The sequence below is a fragment of the Molothrus aeneus genome, chromosome 6 (assembly GCF_037042795.1).
Source record: "Molothrus aeneus isolate 106 chromosome 6, BPBGC_Maene_1.0, whole genome shotgun sequence".
Classification (NCBI taxonomy): domain Eukaryota; kingdom Metazoa; phylum Chordata; class Aves; order Passeriformes; family Icteridae; genus Molothrus; species Molothrus aeneus.
In genome coordinates this window covers 4,623,909-4,649,226 of record NC_089651.1, presented here as the reverse complement: position 1 = coordinate 4,649,226, position 25,318 = coordinate 4,623,909, and the positions used below count along the sequence as shown (strand labels likewise).

Below are 25,318 nucleotides of genomic sequence, written 5' to 3'. Positions count from 1 at the left end.
AAAGTGCACTTTGCTCCAATCTGCTGATGCTGAATAAGGGAATAATACCCATGGAGAACCTGTTTTTCCCAGCCCCCGTGCTCCCTGGGAGGAGGAAGCAAAGCACTCTCACATGCCAGCAGCACTTCCATTTATTCAGACACACACCACAAGGGCAGGGGGTGAAATTCAGACCCCAGCTCACAGTTTGCCTTTCAGCCAGGACAAAGGAAAGCACGAGACTTTGTGGCATGCTGCATGGATTTGTTAGCTCCAGCTAGGGTAGCAGGCTAGGCAATCTCTACAGACACACCCTGATGACACAAGGAAAATCAACAATACCCTTAAAAGAGGCCTTGAAATAAAAAAAAATAAGGATTTGTTATGCTGTGTTGCATTTTTGTAAAGCATTAAACTCCCCTTTTAGATCTCACTGCTCTTTGTTCACTTGGAGGATTCCCAGCTTTATTGTGGTGTGAAACACAAGCACCTCTCCATTTCCCTGAAGAGCACAGTGTAGCAAACAGCACCCTTGGCACCAGGGATTCATGATTTCAGTTTACAGCATTCCCACTCCAGAGCACAGCAGCATTTGTAATGGATGCATCAGGAGCCAGGGACTGCAGGAGATCTAAAATAAGAACACCACGCCTCCTCTTCCCTGAGTGTCTCTATTCTGCAACACCCCAGGACTGAGAGGCTTCAAAGAGCCATCCCCATCTCTCTCACTCCCAAAAAAAGATCAGTGAAAAATGAAAGAACTGAAAAAATATTGAAAAAAAACGTTATTGGCACACAAGGCAGACTGGACCCTTGTGTCTGTACCATACTTGAACTGGAGCAGTATCCCACCCAGGCTGAAAGAATTCCGCACAATCCAGGATGGCAGGAAGGTAAACCTAATTGTGTCTTGCAAAGAAAAAGACATTTTTACTTCATCCTTCTTCTCCCACTCCCTAAAATCTCCTGCTATCCTTGGCTGAGTGAAAAAGAACAAAAGAATCTAAGAATCTTGGCTTCTATGCCTCAGCACACAGGACAGCTGCCTGCACCTTCTTTCCCTTTTATTTAAGTGAAACCTTCAACAAGATATGCAGGATTAATTATCTTTTTTTTTAAAGAGAGTGAGATAGGAGATAGTATGAATTCTTTTGTGAAAATTAAATAATTAATTCATGGCTCTGCCACTGATGAAAAAGGCATCACTGTCTGGTTATTCAGTAACAAGATGAAAAATAATTTTTAAGAGCTCAGAAGGAAAAGCTGTAAGCAGACAGGGCAAAAAATGATTCTGCCTGCCAGGTGCAGCCAGGAAAGCACTGTCAGCAAGTTTAGTAGCTCCTGGCAGCACTGTCACCAGGCAGCATCAAAGGATGGAGCGCAAGGAATACGTATCAATTAGACTGCTTGCACTTCCCAGGACCAAAGACCTTGAAAAGAAAACTACTTTGCTAAGAAAAGGAGGTATATTCTTCATTTGCATGGGTTATGACTCAAAGCAAAATATTTGCTATGTGATTATCATATATATGAAAAGCTGCTGACCACATCTGGACTTCAAGTCAGCATTCTATATTTGTTAAATGCACAACAAGTGGTTTGGTATCTAAAAATTCAGAAACCATGGTACCAGTGAAGTTAGGAGGCTGGCAAACAGGATTTAAGAAGAAAAGCAAAGCAATATTGGCCAAAGCTTACTGGATCTCTCAATGGAAAAGTGTGGAAGAGGTTTTACAGTGACTTCTGTGAGCCAGAGAGAAGTTTGATAAGAGGATCCATGTTTACCCCTGAAAGAATTTCCTACCAAGGTCATTGACATAGAAACCAAGAAAGAAAGAAGGATAAATAAGAGAAACTTGCAATTGCCCATTCCAATGAGCACGTTGTCTTTCTGACCTGTGAGTGAAGTGTAAACTCAGTTTTGTAAGAATGTGTAAAGACCATTCATGCCAGAATAAAAACAGGTTTGAAGCCTTCTGAAAATGGAATGTGTTGCTTTGTATTGTGACTGTCTCAACTATGACAGAAAAGCATCTCTCCTGCAGGAATCTGCATTTCTTGGCTCACCACTCCCATGCCAACAGCCCTGCAGCCCTGGCTCAGGGAAAGCCCAGCACCACCCCCAGCAGGGACCCATCACACATTTCTTGGTTTTCCTATGACAGACACTGCAACAGGCACTGATGAGATGTGGGAAAGCATTAAAGAACTGACATTAATACTGTAATTTTGTCCTTAAAAAACAAACATAAAGTCAACTGTAAAGATATTTACAGCAGCTTATCCTCCAGTTTCTAAGGCTGCCAGGATTCCCATTCTGACTGCTTTAATTCAAGGGGCAGCTCTAACCCTCACAAGCTGACACCAAGGAGTGGCTCCACCACAAATCCATCTCCTACTCAATGAGATGAGGGATATCTTCATTCCAAGGTAAAATCCATGTAATGAATATCTCCCCTTCATCCCTGAGGACTACACAACACCACCCAGTCTGACCAGCTATGCTTGGACATTCCTGTAGCAAAACACACCTGAACCTACCCTCCTCTGCCTGTGACAAGGAGAAATTCCACCTGCTTTGCTAAAAGAGTAACTTTAGATTTGATGTTCCAAAAAGAAATTTAAGTCACTCCTGTATCACCTTTGTACAAGGTGAGTTTGTAATAGAAATCAAATTTCTTCCCAGAATACACAAGGTAATTCCCTATAATGAGCTTCACAAGCATTGAAGGGCAAAACTTAATCCATAAATTACACAGCACTTCATCCTTTAAACACACTTTTACAAGCCACATGAATCATTTATGATTATGCAAGGCAAGTGATTTTACTAATCTAGAGACTTAATACTAGTTCTAGTTGTCTGGCAACATGCATCACAAGCCTAAAAAGCATCTCTGTTTTATTTTAAGCTCTTCAGCTTTCCATCAAGCTCCTAAGGAAGCACAGTTAGTATATGATAATTAAGGACCAGCATGATTTCATTTATTTCTATATCCCAACTCCATTTTCTTTCTAGCAATTGTTATTTCCCAGGGGAAAAAAATATTTTCTCCAGCAGAAAATTTGATGCTCCCTTATTCACTCCCTGAAGCTCTTCCCTTGGTGAGGTACATCCTCTTGCTTTCCTTACTGCTTCCACTGCCCCTGCACTACTCTCCAAGGATTTTTAGAGTTCTTTTGGACCTGAAGAGAAACACTCTGCAGCCCTGAGACTGCAGCAGCTGATGAGAGACAAACTGGGAGAGAAGAAACACCACAGCTACACAGGTGTGACCTTTTTGAGGATTTTCCTAAAATCTGGTTTTGTTACAAACACTAAAAGGCACGCACCATCCTTATTGTTTGGGTTTTTTTAAAAAAATACACAAAATCTGTTTCACAGTATACAAAATTACAACCAGAGTCTAAATACAAGTATTTGGAAACATTGCTTTTGTTTGTTAACTGAAGGGAACTCATTGTGAAGGACCTATATTCACTGACAGTTACACGACTGGGTATTAGATAAATAAAATTAACATTTTTAAAATAAGATCAGACTACACAAAATTTATGACCACCGAATCCATTTGTATTGATCATTTGCCTTTTTTTTTTTTTTTAACATCTTGATTGTTAGGGTGAAATAATCAACTCCCCACTGTCAAGCACAGTGGGGTGCAGTTTGGGTCTCCAGCAGTACAGAACTGTGGGTAACAAAATCCATTCACATTTCTCTGTTTCCAAAGTACAGGCTAGGGACCACAGCAGCTCAAACTGTTCAGACCACCTCAAAGGAGTGGCACTGGAAAGGATGGAGATGCCAATTCTCTGTTCTACCTTCAGCACATGCAGGCTTTTGCTGTTTGCTGAGGCTCCCAGTCAGTGACTAATTGTGTGAGCACTTAACATGGCAAACTCCTATTGCTCCAGCTCAGGGAACAGCAATGGCCTTTGCAAACAGCAACTCAAGCTCTGCCCAGACACATGAAATGAAGAAAAAAGGCAGGGCTAGCACTGCACTTCCCTGTGGTCATTAATCCAAGGAGGCTGGACTATCAGTAAAGGACTGGATGCAAAACTTCTTTTATGTATGCTGAACAAAGCATGTACTTCATTTGTGCCAGATATTCCAAATCCTTTCTTTAAAAGCATTAGTATGTGATTGCAGATTCAATTTCTGTAATATATTGTTTTGCTACAATTTGTACCAGATAAGGCTTGAATTACTAGGTATTTCTGCTGTCTTCATTCAGAGTTTTAATATTCCCTGTGAAAATACAGCTTTTATCTTGCTATTAGTAAAGCCTGCAAGGAAGAGATAGAGTACACTGACTATGGGAAAACTCATTTTCTCAAAAGACAGCAAGATGAGATTCTACATATTTTCATTCAGAACTGTAATTTTTCACATTCACCTGGTTATATGTTTCAATTTCAAAGTCTGCCATAAAAGTTCCTTAAAATTATTCTAAATTAAATGCCTCCAACTACTATTTAGAAGGACTATTTCTAGAGTTTCCAGAACCATGGCATCAAAATTTAAAAGTCATGTTGTTTCCACTAGATATATCACATGAAAAACAGGATTCACTCACAGCTGCCAGAAAACCCCATCTGTAATGCAGAGGGGGGAAAATCCCCACTATTTTGCAATCTGCTTCTGAGGAAACCTAAGAACAGAATATTTCAGTGGGAAGGAACCTACCCTGATTACCCAGTCCAACTTCAGGGCTGACAAGAGGCTCAAGGATGTTCTTAAGGGCTAAATGACACTTAAATGTAATTTACATGTCCAAATGACACTTAAGCCCCAGCAGGCTCTGGGCCACCTCTCTGGGAAGCCTGTTCCAGTGTTCCACCATCATCCCTGAGGTGTCACATACACTGTATTTATAAGTTAGGTACACTTTCAATTTGCTCACAGTATAAAAAGCTGTACAGTAACGGAGAATATTGGCTCTGTTAATGAAGCAAAGCTGCAGTTCTATAAATCCAATTATCAGTTCATATCCTGCACATAAAAATAGTTGAACAGGCACTCACTGAACAGATAGTGAGAAAACTGACTTTTAATAGCAAAATGCTGAGCCACATTACCATTTTCAACAGAAAAAAGTGGTCATGTCTACAGGAAAAATGATAATTAGAAAATGAAGGGCAGGAATTTTCATAGGGAGCTAAGTGGCAGCAGGAAATGGGGACAGGGCAGTGGCAGAGACAGAGCCACTGCATGAATGGGGCAGCAATATGCAAAACTGCTCCTCATTCTCTTAACTTCTTGAAAATTCTCATTACAACTTCATCACCCCAAGCCTTTAATAAAACCTGCAACAACCTTGAGAAACAATTAACCACAGCATATCAAGGTAACACACTCTACCAACATCTCTCCTCTGAGGGGCAGCAGCCTGGAGAATCTCTGCCTGAACATCTCCCTCACTGACTAACTGCAAAAATTACACTAAAGACTTGAAAAGGCTATTTTTGAAACTGCAAACATAAAACTACATTTATCTGGAAGTCTGGGAAGGAAAGGAACCCAGGGAGCCTGAGGGTGGTGAGGGAGCAGCTCAGAATAGAAAGCTTTGGAAAAGGGTGCAAAAGAAGAACTTGTGAAATGCCCCTCTGCAGATAGAGTAACATTCCCCGGTTAAAGTGTTGTCATTCTTAATTAGAAAAACTATGTAAACAAATAATAACCAACTGAAAAAGACTGCAAGTGGAAGATGTCTTTTTGTTTAATCTATTAGACTGAAAGAGCCGGTACCTTTAATTCTCAGATGCATCAGGAAAGGAATTAATCCATACAAATACTTGAATAGAAAGTGCTTAGGTATGAGCAAACTGCATTCCAGAAGTGCAGGAATACAAGGCCTGAGGATATTGACAGCCTATTTGTTACTTACAGCAAACATTGATCTAGAAGTGATGAAGGATTAATGCACTGCAGTAAATAAGTTTTGCCACTGATAATATATTTTGGAATATAAAAGAACTACCTACGTATCCTAATTCCTAAATACCTACTCTAGTGTCAAGGGCAAATGCTTTGCTAATAAGTAAGAGCTCAGAGACAGAGCTACTAAAACTAGCAATTGTGCTTTGGTTTACACCTTAGTGCAATTTGATTAATTTTATATTAAATAGAACATTAGAAATAGAAATTTGCTTACTTCTATCTTCTATGAAATAGACAAATCTGCAGGAGTAGCATCTGCCCCCATCCCCTTACAAAAACTGCTGGCTCTTGGTCCTGCAGGGAGGGCCTTTCTTCATATTAGTATTTTGAAAAGAATGCATAATTTTCAGGCACCACTCTCAAGAGACCAGACAGAAGGTGTACAGAGAAATATTTATTTATAGGCTGCCTTAAAAAAAAAACCCTGCAGTGACAGAACTCTTCAGTGATTTTTCTGGTTGGAGAATGACTCTGAATTGCTATCACTGATTCACTCCCTACTTCATTTATTTCAGACATCAAATACATCTCTTTTGTTTTTAATCTCATATTAAAAAAGAAGCAATTTCTCATGTGTCTTTTCTCTTTCTTCCTATCTACAGCATCCTACTGTTATCTCTTCTCATTTTGGAGGTTTACTTTCTTTCCAGAACACACTTTCATTAAAAAAACCCCAAACACACCCCCCCACCTCAATTGGGAGTTATGTTTAAACACCAAACCCATCTGTTATTACTTGCACTGCTGTTCTTCCTGACTAACTGAGCCCTAGAACTGCAAACATCTCTCACAGATTAGGAGTGATGTGAAGCTGCAAAACCAGCCCTTTTAAATCATGATGAAAAGCATACTCTATGCTCTTCAAAACAAACAGACAGTGTCACTTCTCTTTTACTTTAGCACTCTACAGCTCTGACATTTCTGCCCAGAAACTGGGGGTGAAGAAGAGAACTGCTCCATGTCTAAGTTTTCTTTTCCTGTGAGTCTACTGCACTGGCTGTTCTTTGATGAAGCTCCCAGATCTACAGCTCACATCAGCACTGCCAGCTTTTTTCCCTTGCTCTGTTTCTACCCACTCTTTAATATATTCTCCAACTCAGGAAAACCATTACCTTTTTTTTTATTTGGGCAATCTCTCCATTATGAAATGGAATGTAATATTAGCTGTATGAAGTAATTTACAAATGCTAAGCACCCACTATGTTCTAGCCAGATTCTACTTCATACCCAGATTCGCAATCTCATTTTAATGAAAAGTCAATCTTCAACATGCCCCGTGGCTTGTAATTTCCTCTTCAATTTCACACTCCCTTTAAGGCACAGCAAAAAACACCACCCCACATTCACAGCCCTGCAAACTTGCTTCCTTCCCAACTTAGGCATTTTGGTTTTTCCTGTGTGCTTTGGTTCACTTCTGCTGCTCTTCCCTTTCTCAAGGTCTCTTGTACCTTACAGAAGCAGTGGGATGTTCTAGGATGTGGTTTTGGATATTTGGATAGGTGACATCCCCAGATCTACTTGGATCCTTTGCAGTTCTTAGGAAGTATGCAAAGCAGCAGTGATTTTCCTCCTAGAATTTACTTTTTATCATTTAACTCTCAAATTATAGGACTCAAAAGCACATCTAGCACCCATGGATTGCACAATGATCTCTATCTAACATGATAAAATGCAATGAGATAAATTAAAGATTTGCAGTCTTAGCTGTTGGCCAGATCACTGAAGCTTAAAAGTTTCATTAAGAGGGAAGCCTAAAGCCAAGGTATTTGGTCCATCTCATTGGGCTAGAGATCCCTAATTTGTAAAATCAGAAAATTACATCATTTGTCTACTTCAATTGCTTTTCAAAAGAGAACAGTCCCTCAGCAGGGCCCATTGCAATTGAACACAGGCACTCCTCTAATGCTTTTCTCAGCTGATTTAATAAGATTATAGGCACCAGTGCCTATTGTCTGAGGAGCACAGACCCACTGCAGTCTGCCAGTGCCACCAGACAGGCTCTAGCCCAACAGAGCTGGACTAATAATAATAATAATAATAATAACAACCCACTACATTCTAGCCAGATTCTACTTCATATCCAGATTCTCAATCTCATTTTAACAAAAAGTCAATTTTCATTAATAATATAATCCAAGCTGGATAATAATCCAAGCTGGAAATTCCTTGCTACACTCAGACCTAGAAACAAGGCAGGGATCAGACCACTGCAACAGATTACATGGAATAAAGGGTATGTGAGGCATCACTACCTAGGGAAAAAAAGCCAATTGTTCCTCTCATACCCTATAAGGCTGTGACCTAAGATGTAATTTATTAAGACTCTTAATTTGAAATCATCATGCTTTCTCATGTCTATCAGTGTCCATTACAGTAACGAACAGCTATTTTAAAAAATCATTCCTGCTTTCATTTTGCTATCCTCAAATTCTTTAAGAAAGTGGCAGTTTACTATGTCATTTGAGGTCATAGCTGAGGAAAATGAGGTGTTTTAAGGGGCACAGAGTTACCCATTAGGTTTATAGCTTTATAATTTCTCACTATACTCATCACATGCCTACAGTTTTGATACATTTTTTTCAGATGAAAAGGGTTTGCATAAAAGGGCAGAAAAGAGTAAGTTTGATAAGCAAATTGTCAATTATAGTATTTCAGACAATTTTTTTTTTAGTAAAATAAGGCTGTCAAATAATAATAATTTTTATGGAAGAAATCTCTGTTCATTCACCAAGCATATGTTAAAAGTACACCTGAGCAATTTACAATTTTAAAGAGATCTTACTTCTTTAAGAGAGCCTAGAATATAAAATTTTTTAAAAGCTACACATCTGTAAGGCAGCCTCCACAGGGACTTAGCAAAAAGGGCTGATAACCCAAATGAAGATATCTTAAGATCAGAAAGAACTGCTGCCCTTTTGAGTGGTCAAATCCATTCAGTGGCCATGCATTCATGGCTCACATTTTCTAGCATGGAACTGGTCTCAGAAAGGCTCTCCCCAGTAAATCCAGCCAAACAAGCAATTCTCCTAAGGAAAAGGAATACAGGTTATTCAAGGAGTTAAAAATAGATGATGTAATTATGTCATACAGCATAATCTTCTTATTCTTGTAATATTAGCGCAAGACCAGCTTGGCCTGTTAGCAGAGAACAAATTGTTCTAAATATTTTGCCTCTGTTCTTAGAATATAAAGAACAATTTTCCAGTAATTTGTAGCAGAAATGGCCCAGAGAATGGTTCTCAAAACCATTAGACTGATCCTCAGCCTCTAAAAGTGCCTGAGGGCTTTCCTGTCTGACCACAGAAGCCACTGTCTCATCACAGGAAACCATAAATCAGAAATTGTAGAGTTAATAGTGCAGAATAATGCTCAGGCACAAGCAATTCTCTGCAACTGCATCCCAGCATCGATTTGCAGCTGACAAGATGTTGTATGCTGTACATTGCATTACAAAATAAACCCTAGCAAAGGTAACCCACTAATCCCAAACCAAGCACACTTCAACTGCAGTGCCATGAAATGAATCTTTAAAGGAAGGGATGTGGTTCCTGGCTTTGACATGGATTTCCTATGAAATCATTAACAGGATTAGGTCAATCATTTATTAAAGTAGGATAATAATCTGCCTCAGATGATGACTGAGCTGCTTTTGTTTTACATGAATGAAGTACTCCATTCATGAACTTCTTCCTGCTGAAGTTCAGGGAAGTTATTTTTCTAATATAGGCAGCTGCCCTCATCAAAAATCTTTCACATGTCTCTCAGAAATCAAGGAAATTCCCACATGTCTTTTTTGAAAATGCACATTCTTAATCATAATTACTGGGAAATCTCGTCCACAATATTAAGTTTATATTGGAAAAGGAAAGAAGACTATATCTGAAGAGTCAGTCACAGAATTAAACACCCAGCTTTCTGTCTTTTGGCCATGAAGAGAAAACAGACTTCACTATAAAAACAGCATTCAGTGGTAAAACAGTTTCCTTCAAGACAGGAGTTTTACTGCAGGGTCTCAATATCTAGCGACCATATCTGGACTGATCACCAACAACCTCATCCAAAACCACATGAACAATGCAAATCTTTTTGGTAAAAACTTGATCCAAAAACTTTCCATGGATAGGCTCTGCATAACTATTCTGGATCCCCTTTCCAGAATAGTTGAATTTGAGTGTAATTACTGTCCTAGCTGATGAGACTGCTTGTATTACAAACCCCTCAAGTTTCTAGAATATTTAAATGCTATACTGCTTTTCCCCTTAAACACTGTATAAGTTGAGTTTCTTAAGTGGGTTCCTCTTCCCCTTCCCTAAATTTCAGCTTCATGCCCTCAAAGGTTAAAGCTAAGCCTGCTCAACTTCCCTTCATGGGAACTTATTAAAGAACCAGGATCAAGACAAAAATATTTGTATAGCTACTTTTAAATCTATGAGTTGATGTTAGTGCTTAAGATAATTTAATAAATGACTTCACACTTGAATAACTGGCTATGCAGAGATGCACTGAAGTTGGAAAATAAAACCACAGATCACACGTTCCCATGCTTAGGTGACACTGCCACTGAAAGGTGAGAGTGGATAGCTCTACAGTCCTTTAATCTTACAGGTCAACTCCAAATGACTGACACTTTATGTGAGTTCCTGTTTGCTTGTGGGCGTTTTCCTATACACTCTGTGCTATCAGAATGATAGGATTAAAACCCATTTAAAGTCAGCTGCATTCTAAGACAAAAGACTTGCAAAGACAATTCATTATGTTGTTCCTATCTGAAATTCACTGGTGTTGGGTTAGCAGAGAGAAGAGCTGCTCAGATGACAGACTTCAGTATCACAGTGGTGCTAACATTCATTTCCCATGCGGCCTAAGGAGGTGCATTTGCAGCTTATTTCACCTCTTAGGAGGAAGATGAAATGCAGAAACCCATCATAAAAGCAGTACAGAAACTCACTTGTAGCCTAAACAAGAGAGATGGAACATCACTGACCTCCCAGTTTCCTCCCACCTATCCCACTCTCAGTATACTGAGAAGAAATACCAGGTCATGTATTTAAGCTAAAGATTCTGATTTTGGGGTCATGAAGAGAAACTGGCACAGGTAAACCCCTAGCCTTGCCAAAGGTCAGCCTTGACCCATATGCTAGAAAGAACACCTGCTTACTGACCAGAAATGTGCTACTTTTACAGACACCTGTGCACAACAAATAAATACTGCTGGCAGTTCTGCCCCCCCACTAGAGAACACTCAGAACAATTACAGCTTCTTTGCAGTGAGGCCCTGTTTAGTACTAATAATCTCATTTTTTTGTTGCTTTTCACAGAATAAAGCGTATTTTCTTCTGCACCCCACCACCACCAAGTGCTGGCCATGCAGAATGAGATGCATAGTAGGGAACTGCTGTTTTGAGAGAGCAGAACATCTGTTCAGTTTGATACTTCTCTATCCTACCCCTCTAACCAAGCATTTTGGGGCTTTTCTGCTATAACTGATCATCCAGAAGCCCATGGTAGTGTTCTTAAACTTTCTACAGAAAAGAGCCTCTTCAGTAGATGAACACCAAGCAATTATTTGATTCAGGACTTGACTTTGACTCCTACATTAGGTGCATTGTTATGTAAATACAGAATACATTCAGACAGCACTTGCATTACAGAATGCTGAAAATGCCTGCAAAGAGAAAATTAAAGCATAGTGTTAAAAAGGGTATGTAGGCTCCTAGCTAATTTAATTTGCATAGAAGCACATAAGGGATCTCAGGAATCCCAAGATAGCTCTTTTTTCTTCTATTTTGCTGCTTTAGGCTAGGATGCCAAGAGCAGGTTGGATATAAAACCACCAAGCACACATCAATAGCAAAGCATTCTGTAAAAGGGACACGTAACTAACACAAGAGCTAAACTGGAAGAAAATATTTTGCTAAGTACAAAACAGAGACCTGCTACAAAACATAATGTAAGCCCTCAAAATTGAGAAGGTGCAGCTCCCAGCAAGGCAGCCAAGGTTCCCAAAAAAAGATGTGGATCTGCCCAGGTCCAAACTTGAGGCCAGTTCTGGAAGAGAACAGGTTTGGCAATGGTGCTTGGTTTGGGCACGTGTCATCATGGTGAGGCAGCAGCCTTAAAAATCCACTCTGAAGGCTCAGCAACACAGTGAAGCATCACCACAAAACCTCTGTCATGGACTGAGTCAGGCAGCACCTGAGAACTGACTTCCAGTACTGACTGCAGCAGAAATCTCTGCTCACAGGTGAGAACCAGCACTTTCTAGACAGTTACAGCAACTCTGCCAGCCTGGGAGGCAAACACAGCCACCAGCAAGGGTTCAAGCAGCTGCAGCAACTCAGCAGGTGCTCAACATTTCTGTGCATTAGAGGCACAAAGGCACACTCCAAGAGCAGTGAAAAATGTTTGACTGTGAAGCTTGTGCAGAAATGACAGACTACTAGAAGTCTAAGGACATCTCCACAATGCAGGGTCTTCATATGACTCAGACAGAAGATCAACCAGAATTATCAAACTTAATTATTTCAAAACACCAGTGCTTTTCTCACTGGCAAATTAAAAAAAAAACAAAACCCACAGCTGACCTTATTCACAACTTTTCTAGGGGTAAACCCAAACTTTGGGAGCATCAGTAAAATGACAAATAAGTATGTCATCTCTAACTTCATGCCTTTTTTCTTTTGTAAATAGCTGATAATGCAACAGTAATTTTTTTTAACAGCTAAGACCACTAGCATGAAACTTACCTCCATTTGCTTAGCGCCAGAAAAAATATTCCTGAATTCAAGCCTGTCAGCTATTTTTAAGGTTCTACAGTATTTCCCTTTCAATACTCATCCTGTACACATACAAAAAAGCACGTGCTTTTGTGTATCAATCTGAAATTGAATTCCCCCTCTCCCCTGCCAAAAAGAAGTGAGGCCTGAATTAAGTTTAGTCACATCTTGTCTGGGAAAACTTAAATTTTTATCCTGTAACAATAAATCATACAGTCTGTTTCCTGCTCAGGCTTACAAGTACAGATATTTTATCAGGAGGAAATACTCTGGAATATTCTGAGGTGCCTGCCCATCGTGCTCAAGGACTTCTGTGCAGAATTTCAGTTGAGCTACCATTACTGATAACATTACCCTGGGGAATGGTAACTGGTGGACAACAATCATGGGCAAGTAAGGTACCAGGGCAGCAATTTCTTTCTTAGGGGGTGGAGTGGGGATGGAGACCCTGCTCTGCATTTAGCTTGCACCCACTGCACTTCTTTGGGTGACTTGGACCATTAAGTCATGCATTTGGGACTATTTTAAGAGTGCATTTTTACAAAAAAAAAAAACAAAACCCTTAAGTAGCTAGTAGGGCTTTCCAGGGCATCTATGTGTGCTTTTAAACATTTATCCCTGTCTATCTACAACCAGTCCACTTGAACTTTACATTCTTTATTATAAATGAACTGCACTTTCTCCTAGTCACTTTTTATCCAACTATTGGCCATTATCACATGCAGTAAGAATATTGAGCACAATCCTTCAACTAGGCAGAACTTCAAATTCCCAAAGGCACAGTCAGTCAGGACCAGAATGACAAAATTCCCCCAGTGAAATGAACACTGCCAGACTAAGGCTCTCAGTGTAGGGCCTGCTGCTCTGATCTGGTATGAAGGAAATGTTTCCTCATGGAGGAACCTGGCTGCACTGTCAGGCTGTGCAGGGACACTTCCAAAGCACACTGCTGGGAACTAAAATTATTCATTACTGCAGCACCATGGAAAAATCTTGGGAAGAGCTCAATTGACAAAGCTGGTGGAAGGAAAACCGTAAGCTAAGCTTCCAAAAGCAAATGTGTTACAAAAGCAATTTTCTGTGAACTTATTCACTGTCACTCATCTTCAGCTTGTATTAATTGTATATTAGAAATACTTAACACCTTTAAGTAGCTGCAAGCCTATATATATGTAAAATTCCCATCATTCTAGCCCCCGCTGCATTAACATCAATAGCAAGGCTGCTTGTACCTCAAGCTCCTGCATGCTGTAATGCAATTTTCTAAGTACCTGTGATACAATATGAAAGAGTTCCTACAGAGACTAACTAAACCATGTCTCAGGGAGTTTAAAAGAAATTAATTCAGAACTGTTCCTACAATATAGTGCTCACCACAGGCTGTTAAATGTGCTTGCACACTTTACAAATGCAATGCCATTACAAACCAGTAGCTATTCAACTGCATAAGCATAATTTAGAGATAGCAAGAATACCAGATTTCTTCTGCAGTAACTACAATATTAAAAAGTCTGTCAGGGGATTAATTTGAGATTTATTTTTTAGATCAAATCAGTTACATTTCCTTACTAGGGAATCTCCCCCCCAGTCCCCTTGCTACCCCATCTAAAAAGGTCAGTACAACTATGGCACTGAAAGAACACCTCTGAACTGTGCAGTGACAGCTTCTTGCCAAGGCCTCCTGGGACCTCCTCATCATCTGAAAGATGAACCGCAAGCACACATTGCAAGATACAGCATCCACCAATACCTGAGATTCACAATTCTTACACTGAATATACTCCTGCATTTGCCCATAAAAACACACAAAGACAGTACTGTGATGGGTAGGTAGGCATGGAGAAAAGGCAGGCCAGTACTGGGATCAAGACAACAAAAATGAAGAGGAAATCCAGCTCTATCTTCCCACTCCTCTACACACAGCACCAAGGCATGTTTTTGCACTCAGACTGAAGCTGCAGATAATAAAATCCATTTCACTGAAATTCTAAATATATTTTACAGACATTATTTTTCTAAGTACCCATACACTTTTAGGTAGCCTGAGTAAATTACCTGTAGACAATTTGCACTGATAAGCTCACCCACTGCTATTCCTACTCTATGATTTAAAAAGAACATTATGCTGTGTGACCTTATAATCTAAACATATATACACACACATGAACACAGATGCTATGCATAGTCTGAGAGATTCCTCAGGAATCCACAGGCATAGAACCTATAGTAAGTCTGCATTTAACCATAAAAATTAAAATAATCAAAATCCTAAATTAAGAGTTTGATGTTTAAATGCAGCTCCACTGAACACAATGAAGTTAGCTAACATGCTAACTTCATATCTGTTTTATCTGCAGGACAGCACATATACAACTACACACCTGCCACCCCATTTTTGCAAATCTAAATTTCAAACTGAGAGTTCATTTTCATTTTGTTTAAACAGTAAAAACTGTGTTTGAAAACCCATACTTTGAGGGTGAACAACAGCTAAAGGAAATTGACTTTGTTGCAGTCTGGACATAGAAAATACTATAAATTGAACTAGGCAGTATTTTAGTCCAAATGCAAGACCTGAAATGTATTTTAAGCAATGTATTCATTCTCACAAAAACCAATACAGAAGTATCAGATTGTTTATAGCAAGAATGTACAGTCATCTCTTGTTCTAGTTTCACGCACTGGTTATTTCTGACTCTCTATTTCAAGCACTAATGCAAACCATAAAGAGCTGGACTGAGTATCTTGTCCTCATTAGAACCTCAAAGTTTCATCCAGATATATTACAGGAATCGAAGGAGGTAAGATACTTGATCCTCCATCACAATATTAAACTTTCCAAATTAGCTGATTTAGAGGAACAGTTTGAATTAAGGATAAAAATGATGTAATTTAAACATATGTACAAGCCCCTTTGCTGAAACTCAGAGCCAGGGTGAAAGATGAGTAAAATTAGCACACATCCTCAGCATACTAACTCTTCTCCTTTTGGAGTATGTCAGAGATGTTAAAGCTCTGAAAGCCTTGAGCCCAGCAATCTACAAGAGCACTGGGTACAGCACCTGCCAACAGATCAGCACTGAGTGCTCACTGGAACTGGTGCAATTTAAGATTAATGCACAGCCCCTGTCACACGGCTTGTCCAATCTGCTTTTAAGGGAACAGAGACAGCCCAGCTGTTTGCACTTCAGATTAACAGTGAGGTCTTGTCTCAACATGCAACAGGACCCCACTCTAGAAAAGTTATTACTGAAAACTGTGCACAAACTCAATTAAAAAAGAACACCTTTCTACTTATCTGCCTATTCTCAAAATGTAACATTTATGATGTTCCAATGAACCCTGGAAATGCTCCCATGCTTTTGTATTATATTTGTCATTACCAAACCAGCTAAACCCCACCACATATGAGATTCAAATCACTTATTAGAAATAATAGAATAATTTCTAATTAGAAATTAGATTATTTAATTAAAAATTAAGATTTCCTCACGTGTAGTTAACTACACGTACATAATGTGCACAAAGCAAATGCTACCTGTGCAACGTTATACAGTTAGGGACCAATGGATTTCTTCTCGCTTTTGAATTGCTTTATGTAAGAAACAAACAAACAAAGTCACAGGATGTTAGGTACACATGTCTTTGGAGAAATCCAAAACTGTCACTGGATATGGAGCACCCATCTTTCTGAAGCCACTGGTGAGAAAAATCAAGAATAAAACAAGGAGGAAACCCAATGCACTCTTGTAAATGAAGACCACTGGTACCAAGAGGACACAGGAATGCCATGGGGAAGGACTTGCTTCCACAGAGCTTCCAGCTAAGAAAAGTCACTGGATTTCATCCCAGCTATGACTCAAAGCCTTCCCACAGTCTGTAAAGACATTCTGCAGCAATCAGAAGTCACACATTATTTTACATAGTAGCACTAGCAGAGAAGGTTTAACAGCAAGTGTTCTCTCAACCATCATGTTTCTCAAAATCTGAATAGAGATCAGGAAACTCTTCCAGTTGGCAGCTGGAAGAGATATAGAAAAGAATCAAAAAATTACAATTACAGTTTCCCTCTCCCAGGCAGATGGAGAACTAATCCATAACAAATACAGCATACACAAGAAACCTGTTTTTACTTCTGGTTCTTTCAGGTTCTGACATTAGAAGCCCAAGTTTGTGCCTGACCTGACACTCAGATTCCCCCCTCAAAATATCAAAGAATCAACAAACGACTTCAACAGAAGAAAGCACACAAAAAGTTTTCACTGTCCATTACATTTGCAAGTGAGACTTCAGAAGTGTTGTGAACAAGAGCACATAGCTAACGTGACTAACAGGGAGATATTTCTGTTGCCCCACATGGAAAGAATACAACAGAACAGGAAGTAGTTTGTGTTTATTCATGTGTAAATAACAACACACTACAGAAGAGGGTTCAGAGTAATCTCTTCGTTAGGGAGCACTTCCACTTCAAAAATGTCCTAAAACTTCCCCGTAGTATGTTTTAATGATCAAATACAGCAAATAGAATTATGAGGAAACCCACTAGTGTTGTACTGCATGCATCTTCCCAAACTACAAATGTCAGTATGTGGGCAATTTTCTGATATTACACAGCTTGTAGGACCAGGGGAACTATGCAAGATGTAGACACACCTGTATTGACACTTGGAGCAGAAGAGACAGGAAAAAGGTGCATTCACTTTCTAGTGCAAGTCTACAATAATCACACAGACAGAACAACATTTATTAACAGGAATGGAACAAGTCCACACATGAATAAGAAAAGATCATAAATAATACAGTTGTAAAAAAGATTGAAAATCTCAGACTGAGGCAGTCAAGACTGTGCAGTATGGGTATTTGTACAGAGCACCTGTACAGCAGTTTCTCAAAGCAGGAGCTTACCATGAGAAATGTGGCTGGCTAGTGGGGTGGGCATGGATTATCATGGGGATGCCTTCCATTAGGAAGTTTACTAAGATCAGCTGGTGATACACACAATATATCCAGTTGAAAGTACCACTAAACAGAATCTCAGGCAAGAAACCTATTCTACTTTGACTTCTGATCACTCCAACTTCATCCTGACAGAAGTCAGTTCCCATTTTTCCCCAAGCAGAATAATTCTGGTGATAGGTACAACATTCTCCTTTCTGAATTCATACCCAGACTAAAGTAAAACAGGGGAAGAAAATGCTTTGAAGAAACACAGACATTTTAAACAAAAACAATCATTTTTCTAAATGGTTTTATTTACATTTTTCATATACAAGTACGTTAAATGATACATTCTGACTAGTATCCACACCAGTGTGAATTACATGGATTAAAGATACTGATGTATTGCATATGATGAAATGCAAAACAATCAACCCTAAGCTGTGGTCCCACCCCCTGCATGTTAGATGCCTCACACAGCATCTGTTTGTTACCAAGACATTTAAAATTCAAAATGTCCATATGAAATAAAAGTTATCTAAACAAATGTATCTGGTTGCATTTCTTTAGGACAAGCAATAACACAGGAGTCTTGCAAAATTCTCAAGACAAAAAATACATATTAACAGCCAAACCTTTTACATGTATGTTACCAGCTTTGTATTTATTGTTTCTAGACTTGGGCTACTTGTCACAACTGTTTTCTGGATATGATTTTTATGTCTTTAATTATAGCAACCTTTCAACCCCTATTAACAATGTTCAAAGTGACCAGGATATAATGCTGTACCACTCAATAAAAAAGGTAAAAGCTGTGGTGTGAACTGGCCTGAAGCATTCAAGACAATTACAGAGGAAAGTTTCCATTCAGAGTAACTGGAACTAAAATTTCCTTAGATCGTTAAAAAAAATGTTGAAAGTATGTGAATACAGTTTAATAAATGTGCCTAAGAGGGTTTTCAACCTGGTGATTTCTCAAAGGAAACTAGCAGAGAAAAAAAAAGGCAACTTCAAAAGCTTGCTTCAGAACTACTGAAGTATTTACAAGACTGGTAAAGTAAATGTTCTTTCATGAGCATGAAAAGCATGATCAGGTCTTTTTGAATCTAAAAGATGGTTCAATCAGTCAAAGTGACAAAGAAAATAGCAACAGACAGCTGGGCCTATGGGATCATAGGGTATTAAACTGGATTTATTTTCACATTTCTGTAGCACCTTTTAGGCAGGTGCCAAAAGCACTTTAATCACTAAAGCAGCCTCACAACAACCCTGTGAGGTAGGTAGGTAGGTATCTGTTAAATAACAGGTTAAATAACTTACCCAGGGAGACACAGCACATCAGCAGAGCAGGCTAGAGTCCAGACCGTGTGATCTATGGATTTAATATTATGGCACAGTGGGGCTGAGACTTAGACCCTCCTTTATACAACTGCCAGGTCAACAGAGTCAAGTTTCTGACAGGAGGTTTTTATGAGAAAGGTATCAGAAGAAAAGTGTACTTTAAGTAACTAGAGAAAGTAAGAGTTTGGGAAGAATAGCACTACTGTTCCACTTCCTAAATTTTAAGAGATGCAGAATAGCAAGTTACCTATTTTACTTGCTTAAATACTTATCAAATCCAAAACTCTACTTAGATGTTCAAATATTATGACCCAAAACCAGCTGTGTGCTGGGAGTTGTTTCATCCACTTATATCATTTCTAAGTCCTGCAATTCTTCTTTGAAGGTCAGAAGAAATAAGAACCAGTGCAAGAATCCAAACTTTTTTCATCAATTTCAACTTTAATCGTGTAATTCCCATTAACAAACTGTCAAAGCATACTCTTCCTAACTAATCTTCATGTTCTACTGACTACTTAACCAGTCACAATGCAGAGAGCAGAGCATATAAATCAGTGCTTGGCACACAAACTGCTAAATGTGAAGTATTTGGTTACTTCAGCATGCTCTGTGTACCAGTTGTGGTGAGCTGGATGATACACTGAGTGCTGAGCACTGCTCTCCACTATATTCCACTAGGGGAACACAGTCATACACAAAAGGCACAACAGTCAGCAAGCTGAACAAACACAGTCATAAACCCAAGAGGTAATCACAGCAGCAAAGCCTGCACTTACAAGTTATACATTACAGAAAGAACTGGCACATGCAGTTTTTGTTTAGATAGTTTATCAACAATTTCTACTGAAGACTGGAAGTGACTAAAGAGAACATATTTGTTAAGTCAGACAAAGGGGAATTTAAAGACTTCTAACAACTTTGAGAGTACAGCTGTTAAAGGGCTAATTTCTTTTCCATAAGGCCCTTTTCATAACCCTCACCCTGGCTCATCTTCCAATACACCACAACTAAGGAACATTTTTCAGCTCTGATTTATGTCTTGCAGAGGGCAAAATTCTCTAGTGAAAGACAACCTGCCAGAAAAGAACCCCCATTTCCCTCCCCGTTTCTGTCTTTCTGGGATGCAAAGAGAAAACGTTGTCATGTTAAAGAGTAAAATACTTTTTTGACATCAGAGGAAATGCAGGTAACAGACAACTAAAGATTTTACAATTTTCAGATTTCAATAATGAGGCAGCAAAAGTGAATTGAAAGCTGTGCTGGAGATCTACCACGGGTTTATTTTACTAAGTCATGACTAGAAAGTTATATACTTCTAAACAGTCCAAGAAAAATTTTCTAGCAGGAGGAGACTACTAAAATTGCCAAGGAAAAAAAAGCTTTTGGAAAATACTTTCCTTATATTCCTTGCACGTCTAAAGGCTGCAGTAAAAAGAAGCCTGAACAGAATTCCTCTACTCAGCCTTCAAAAATTAACTGAAGTCTTTAATTTAACCACAGGGTTTAAAGAACATTTGATAAAGCATTTTGACTTGAACTCACCCAGATGGACTGCACAAATGATATGCAACTGAAAACAACACTGACAACGGTGTCCAATTGTGTGAGCATATCTTTTTTTACAGAGGAATTTGGAAATAAGTTATTTCAACTTATAGCTATGTATGCTTACATATTCTTTAAAAAACCAGAGAAAAGCATATTGCTTCGTTTGTAAATTACTATCAGTTGTAACATATCACTGTAACCAGGAAAGTTGAAAATTAAGTCATAACTGGGATTTTAAAAATTTGGCTGTTATGATAAAAGATAAATTTCCGAAAATTACCTTCTTACATTCCTTTCAAATATAACCCTCTTCAGGTGTAGCCTCTACTGGAAATCTGCAGCTCCTATTTTTCCATCGTTTTGAACAACAGAACTATATATTCTATTTCTCTAATATTTGAAGTGTATTAATAAGCAGACACACAAGAACGAGTGATGGTTATGACAATTCTTTCCCTCCCAGATTTACCTCGTGTTCCCTAGTACCCGTAACTGCTGAGGTGCTGATCTGCTCTCCTTGAAGGAACAGGCAAAAAATTCTGCCCTAGACTGTTCCAAGTTGGCCACTGTTAAGGTTTCTAAATACTCTTAGATGATAAATTAGGGGAGGTGATGTCTGTCAGTTCATCTCTGAACGTGGTTTAAGACAGGGAGCTTTACACTGACAACAGGACTTTCTGCTGAAGGATGCACAGTGTAGTACTGGCTTTCTGAAATGGCCTTACTCAACCCTTAAATTTGAGGCATGAGAAAGGTAAAGGTTTTAAAAAAGCACAGAAATCAGGCAATTTAATGAAATTATGAAATAAGATTAGATTCTAAAATCTAGAACCTGCAGCAAAAAGTTCAGGGTACAAGAGGCTAATGGATTTGGCTGCAGGGTCCAAAAAGGAAAAAGATGTATTTGTATGTTAGTCCATTTGCAATCTCCCAAACATGAATAAACAAACATTCTAACTACTGCTACAAACAAGATAGTGAAAACTCTATATATTTAATTTGGTAGCATTCAATTTAGATGGCACTGTAGCATCTTACTATAAACTACAATATAAAAATTTCTGCTCAATTCCCATGATCCCAATTTTCCTTATCTTCAAAATTTACTGCCAGACATTTCTGGATAAGAAAATTAATGTAAAATAAGATATGATAACTTGAAATGAAATTTCACAGCAAATGGAAGAAAAAGAGAGCTCATTTCTCATCTACAGAATACAGGTCCCCACCCCTGAAGTTTAGCATATATAAAATCTGTCTCAAGGAAAATGTGCAGCCAGAAGATGCCCACAGAAACCATGTGTATTAGTATTAAATACCAGCTACAGAAAGGAATCAAACCAAAATGAACACCACCACCCTCCTCCATGATTATACAGGGAATTTCATGGCATGTCATTAGAGACAGTTCACTGACCAATAATCCATTTAGTGATAAGTCTTACCCAGTTATGGAAACAATCACAATTTGTTGGGATTTTTAAAAGCTAATGAGTTGGGCTAATGCATTTTCATTCCAGAAATTAGCTTCCATCCCCACACCCTCCCTGCAAACACTGTTCACAGAAACATTCAATTCCCTATGAAAGCAAAAAAAAAAAAAAACAAAAAAAACCAAACCAAATATTCAGAGAAAGTCACTTAAATAAGTTTGTATGTGTAAATAAAAAAAAATCCTCTAAGTAAATGACACGGGAGGCAATAAATTGACACGACAAGCAAATAAAAGGCTAAAGCACTCCAATACCATTGAAACAGTTTTAATGTTGTTGCAATTCCATAATGCAACAATCATCAACTCATGAAAGACCCAATACTTTAGAATTCATTTTAATAATTTCCTTTGTACCTATTTTACAAAATAAAGGCAAGGCATATTTAAAATCCCCTTTCCCCTAGATATTATGTGCCTATCTTATTCATGCTTATAAAAATAGAAACTTAAAATCCTATGAAATGTTATGTAAGAAAAAATGTAAAAATATTAACCTCTGCTTCAATGTACAGTTTCCAGAATCTGCCAGAACTGGGGAACTGGGCAACAAGGCGTTCATAGGTCTTCCGTGCTTTGTCTATAGGCTGATTCTAAAAATCGAAAATCAAAACAGCATTTACAGTATTATGATTTATGTAAATGAATATGCTGATTTTACTCCAGAACGAAATAGTGTGAGTGGACCATAGATAAGGAAATGTAATCCTATATCACTAAACCTGTGCCTCTCGAATGAGAATGCTCCAAGCGTCAAGGTCATATGGATTTTCTTCTAGTTTCTTTTCAGCTTTCTTCACTTTTTCTGGGACATATTCAGCAGTCTAGAAAAATTAAAAAGAAGACATAAGAGATCACAAGCAGAGTTTGAAAAGTTCTGTCCCACCTACACAGTCAAGCAAAAGATAACATTTCAACAGTGTAACAATCCACAGGTCAGCTTTTAAAATGCAGTTTCTAAAATGGAATTCAGCTGGAAAACAAGTTGTCCCCAGAAGATAATGCACACTTAGCACAAGTTCTACATGTTATGGACATCAACCAAGATGTTACACTAAACCAACTCAAAGTCTCTAAAACATGAAAACAAATTTGAGTTTGCTGGAATATTTACTGCACTATGAATTTTAAACATTTTTACCAACCTGAAACTTTAAGATGTAAAAAGTAAATTCAGCCCAGTATTTCTATTACAGAGCTCAGGCAAACAAATCCAGTTTATCCAGGAGTCATTCTGGACTTGGAGAACAGAAGGTATTTGGTATCACAGGTTTAACAAAAAACCAGGAGATGGTATTTAGCAGAAACAGATACACACTATCCAAGCACAATTTCTTTGCTCACTTTCTCATCTCTCAAGCCTACAGATGCCTTCCTGTAGTTTTGGCACTAACATCACCTTTTTTTAAAAACACTCAGACATTCCTATTGAAGTTTAAAAGTTTTTTTTTCAGGCTACAAGCTGTACCAAATTGACTGCAAACTTTTTAACACAGTTACTTTCAAACACTTTTGGAAATAACTTGCTTTATGATTTTCAGGGTTTTTTTTTCTAGATCTATCATTGTTAACACAAGTAGAATAAGAAATTACAGCGTGAAGATCACATACAGACACCCTTAAAATACATGCTTGTTACAACCCTAAATGAAGTTTATTTGTTAAGCCTGAAATATTGTCCTGACCTGTACTCCAAACTACTAACTTTGAAAACCTGGCTCATTTTTAGGCAGGTAACAGCAATAGAAAAACCACACCAACTAAATGCTTGCCTTTGTGAGATGTAACAATAGTAATGCTGAAATTATTACTGTAAGACCTTGCTGGTGAAATTTTATCATTTCATTACATAACTAAGAATATTCATCTCTCATGTACCATGTAGTGTGACTGATTTATATTAAAAAAAAAAAAAGTCTAAAACTTGCAGAAAATTCTAAAAAAACTCCCAAATCCTGTCATCTGCTAAAAGACTATTTCAGGGAATTTGTTTTAATTCTTAATATTGGGTCTAGGTCGCAGAATCCCAGCATGGGGCAGGCTGGAAGGGATCACACTGGGTCACCTGGTTCAAGCTCCCTGTGCCAGCAGGTCAGTGCATCCTCCTGAAGCTGAAAAAGACAAACAGCACAGAGAGAACCAACACTCCTCTCTTTCAATGGTCTCATCACTCTTTAGAATGAGAAGCAGAAGGTAACTACACTAGTTCTGAATATTTATCAGCATTACCAGTTTTTGTGTCAGTCATATAACAGGATATAATTCAAAGCATATCCCTTTGAATATATTACTTAATAAAACTACTTATAAAATGGGAAAAGGTTCAAAAATATTGCAGAACCATTAAATGGACATATCTGATATTGCAGATATGCAATAAAGGAAAAAGAATCAGTAGGCTGGGCTTTATAGGAGTCTAAAGACTTTTACTCCTTTTGATTCACTTCTCAAGCAATTCAAGCAATTCTTAACACTAATGCAAAGCAGCAGAGCTTGGAGGGCAAATATCAAACCCCACATTAAACTATTATAAAATTAATTTGATTTAAAAAATCAAAGTAGTACTAAGCTGTCAACTCTGAAGTAGTAAATTTATAAACTACCATATGAATAGCTTTACATCCCTAAGTCCATCAAAATTTTGATTCTGTAGTAGTTCAACTGATACAGGCTTACGACATGAAACAGTATAAAATGATCTAGTGGCTTTATTTCTTCCCAACTGACATGCATAAACATTATTCAGCTTCCAGAAGCAGCACTGAAGCTGAAATCTCTGAATTTTAAAACTATTTCTGTAAGCTACCCCCACAGATCACCCAAAACTGAAATGCTGCTTATTCAATAAAGCATTAATTCAAATACATCAACATCAGAGGGAAGCACTGCTTCTGACTATAACCAACCAAGCCAGTGGAATTTACTTGTCTCAAATAAATTATTCTGGATTCATGAGACACAAGGGTCTGGCAGATGTCCCATTAACATCTGCTACAACAAAAAGGACCCCACCCTACAAAAGCACAAGGTCCTGCCCTCTAAGTACTGACTTTTAAAAATATTAAATAGAATGGGCCACTGAAGCACCTTTCAACTATTATATCAGTAGTTAAGTTGTATTTCCTCAAATCTTTCCAGGTGACACAAAAATATGCATTTCACTGCAGTGGCAGCTGAGTTAAGACTTCCAGGAATTTCATTCACCTATGCAGATACAGGATCATAAACTAAAACTCAGAAAGGCAGAAACAGCTCAGGAAAAAATAAATGGGGATAAGATGCACAACCACAGCAATCCTA

At 38.3% G+C, this 25,318-nt stretch overlaps 1 protein-coding gene across 1 annotated transcript in view; it reads right to left on the bottom strand.

The window, feature by feature from the left end:
* CSTF3 (cleavage stimulation factor subunit 3) overlaps window positions 1-25,318 on the bottom strand; it is a 47,829-nt gene that overhangs the window by 16,279 nt on the left and 6,232 nt on the right. Inside the window, exons 2-3 of the mRNA XM_066552867.1 lie at window positions 22,741-22,842; window positions 22,516-22,611 (exon numbers count right to left, since the gene is read on the bottom strand). Of these exons, the coding sequence (XP_066408964.1) occupies window positions 22,516-22,611; window positions 22,741-22,842 (198 nt within the window). The remainder of the gene's footprint in view (window positions 1-22,515; window positions 22,612-22,740; window positions 22,843-25,318) is intronic.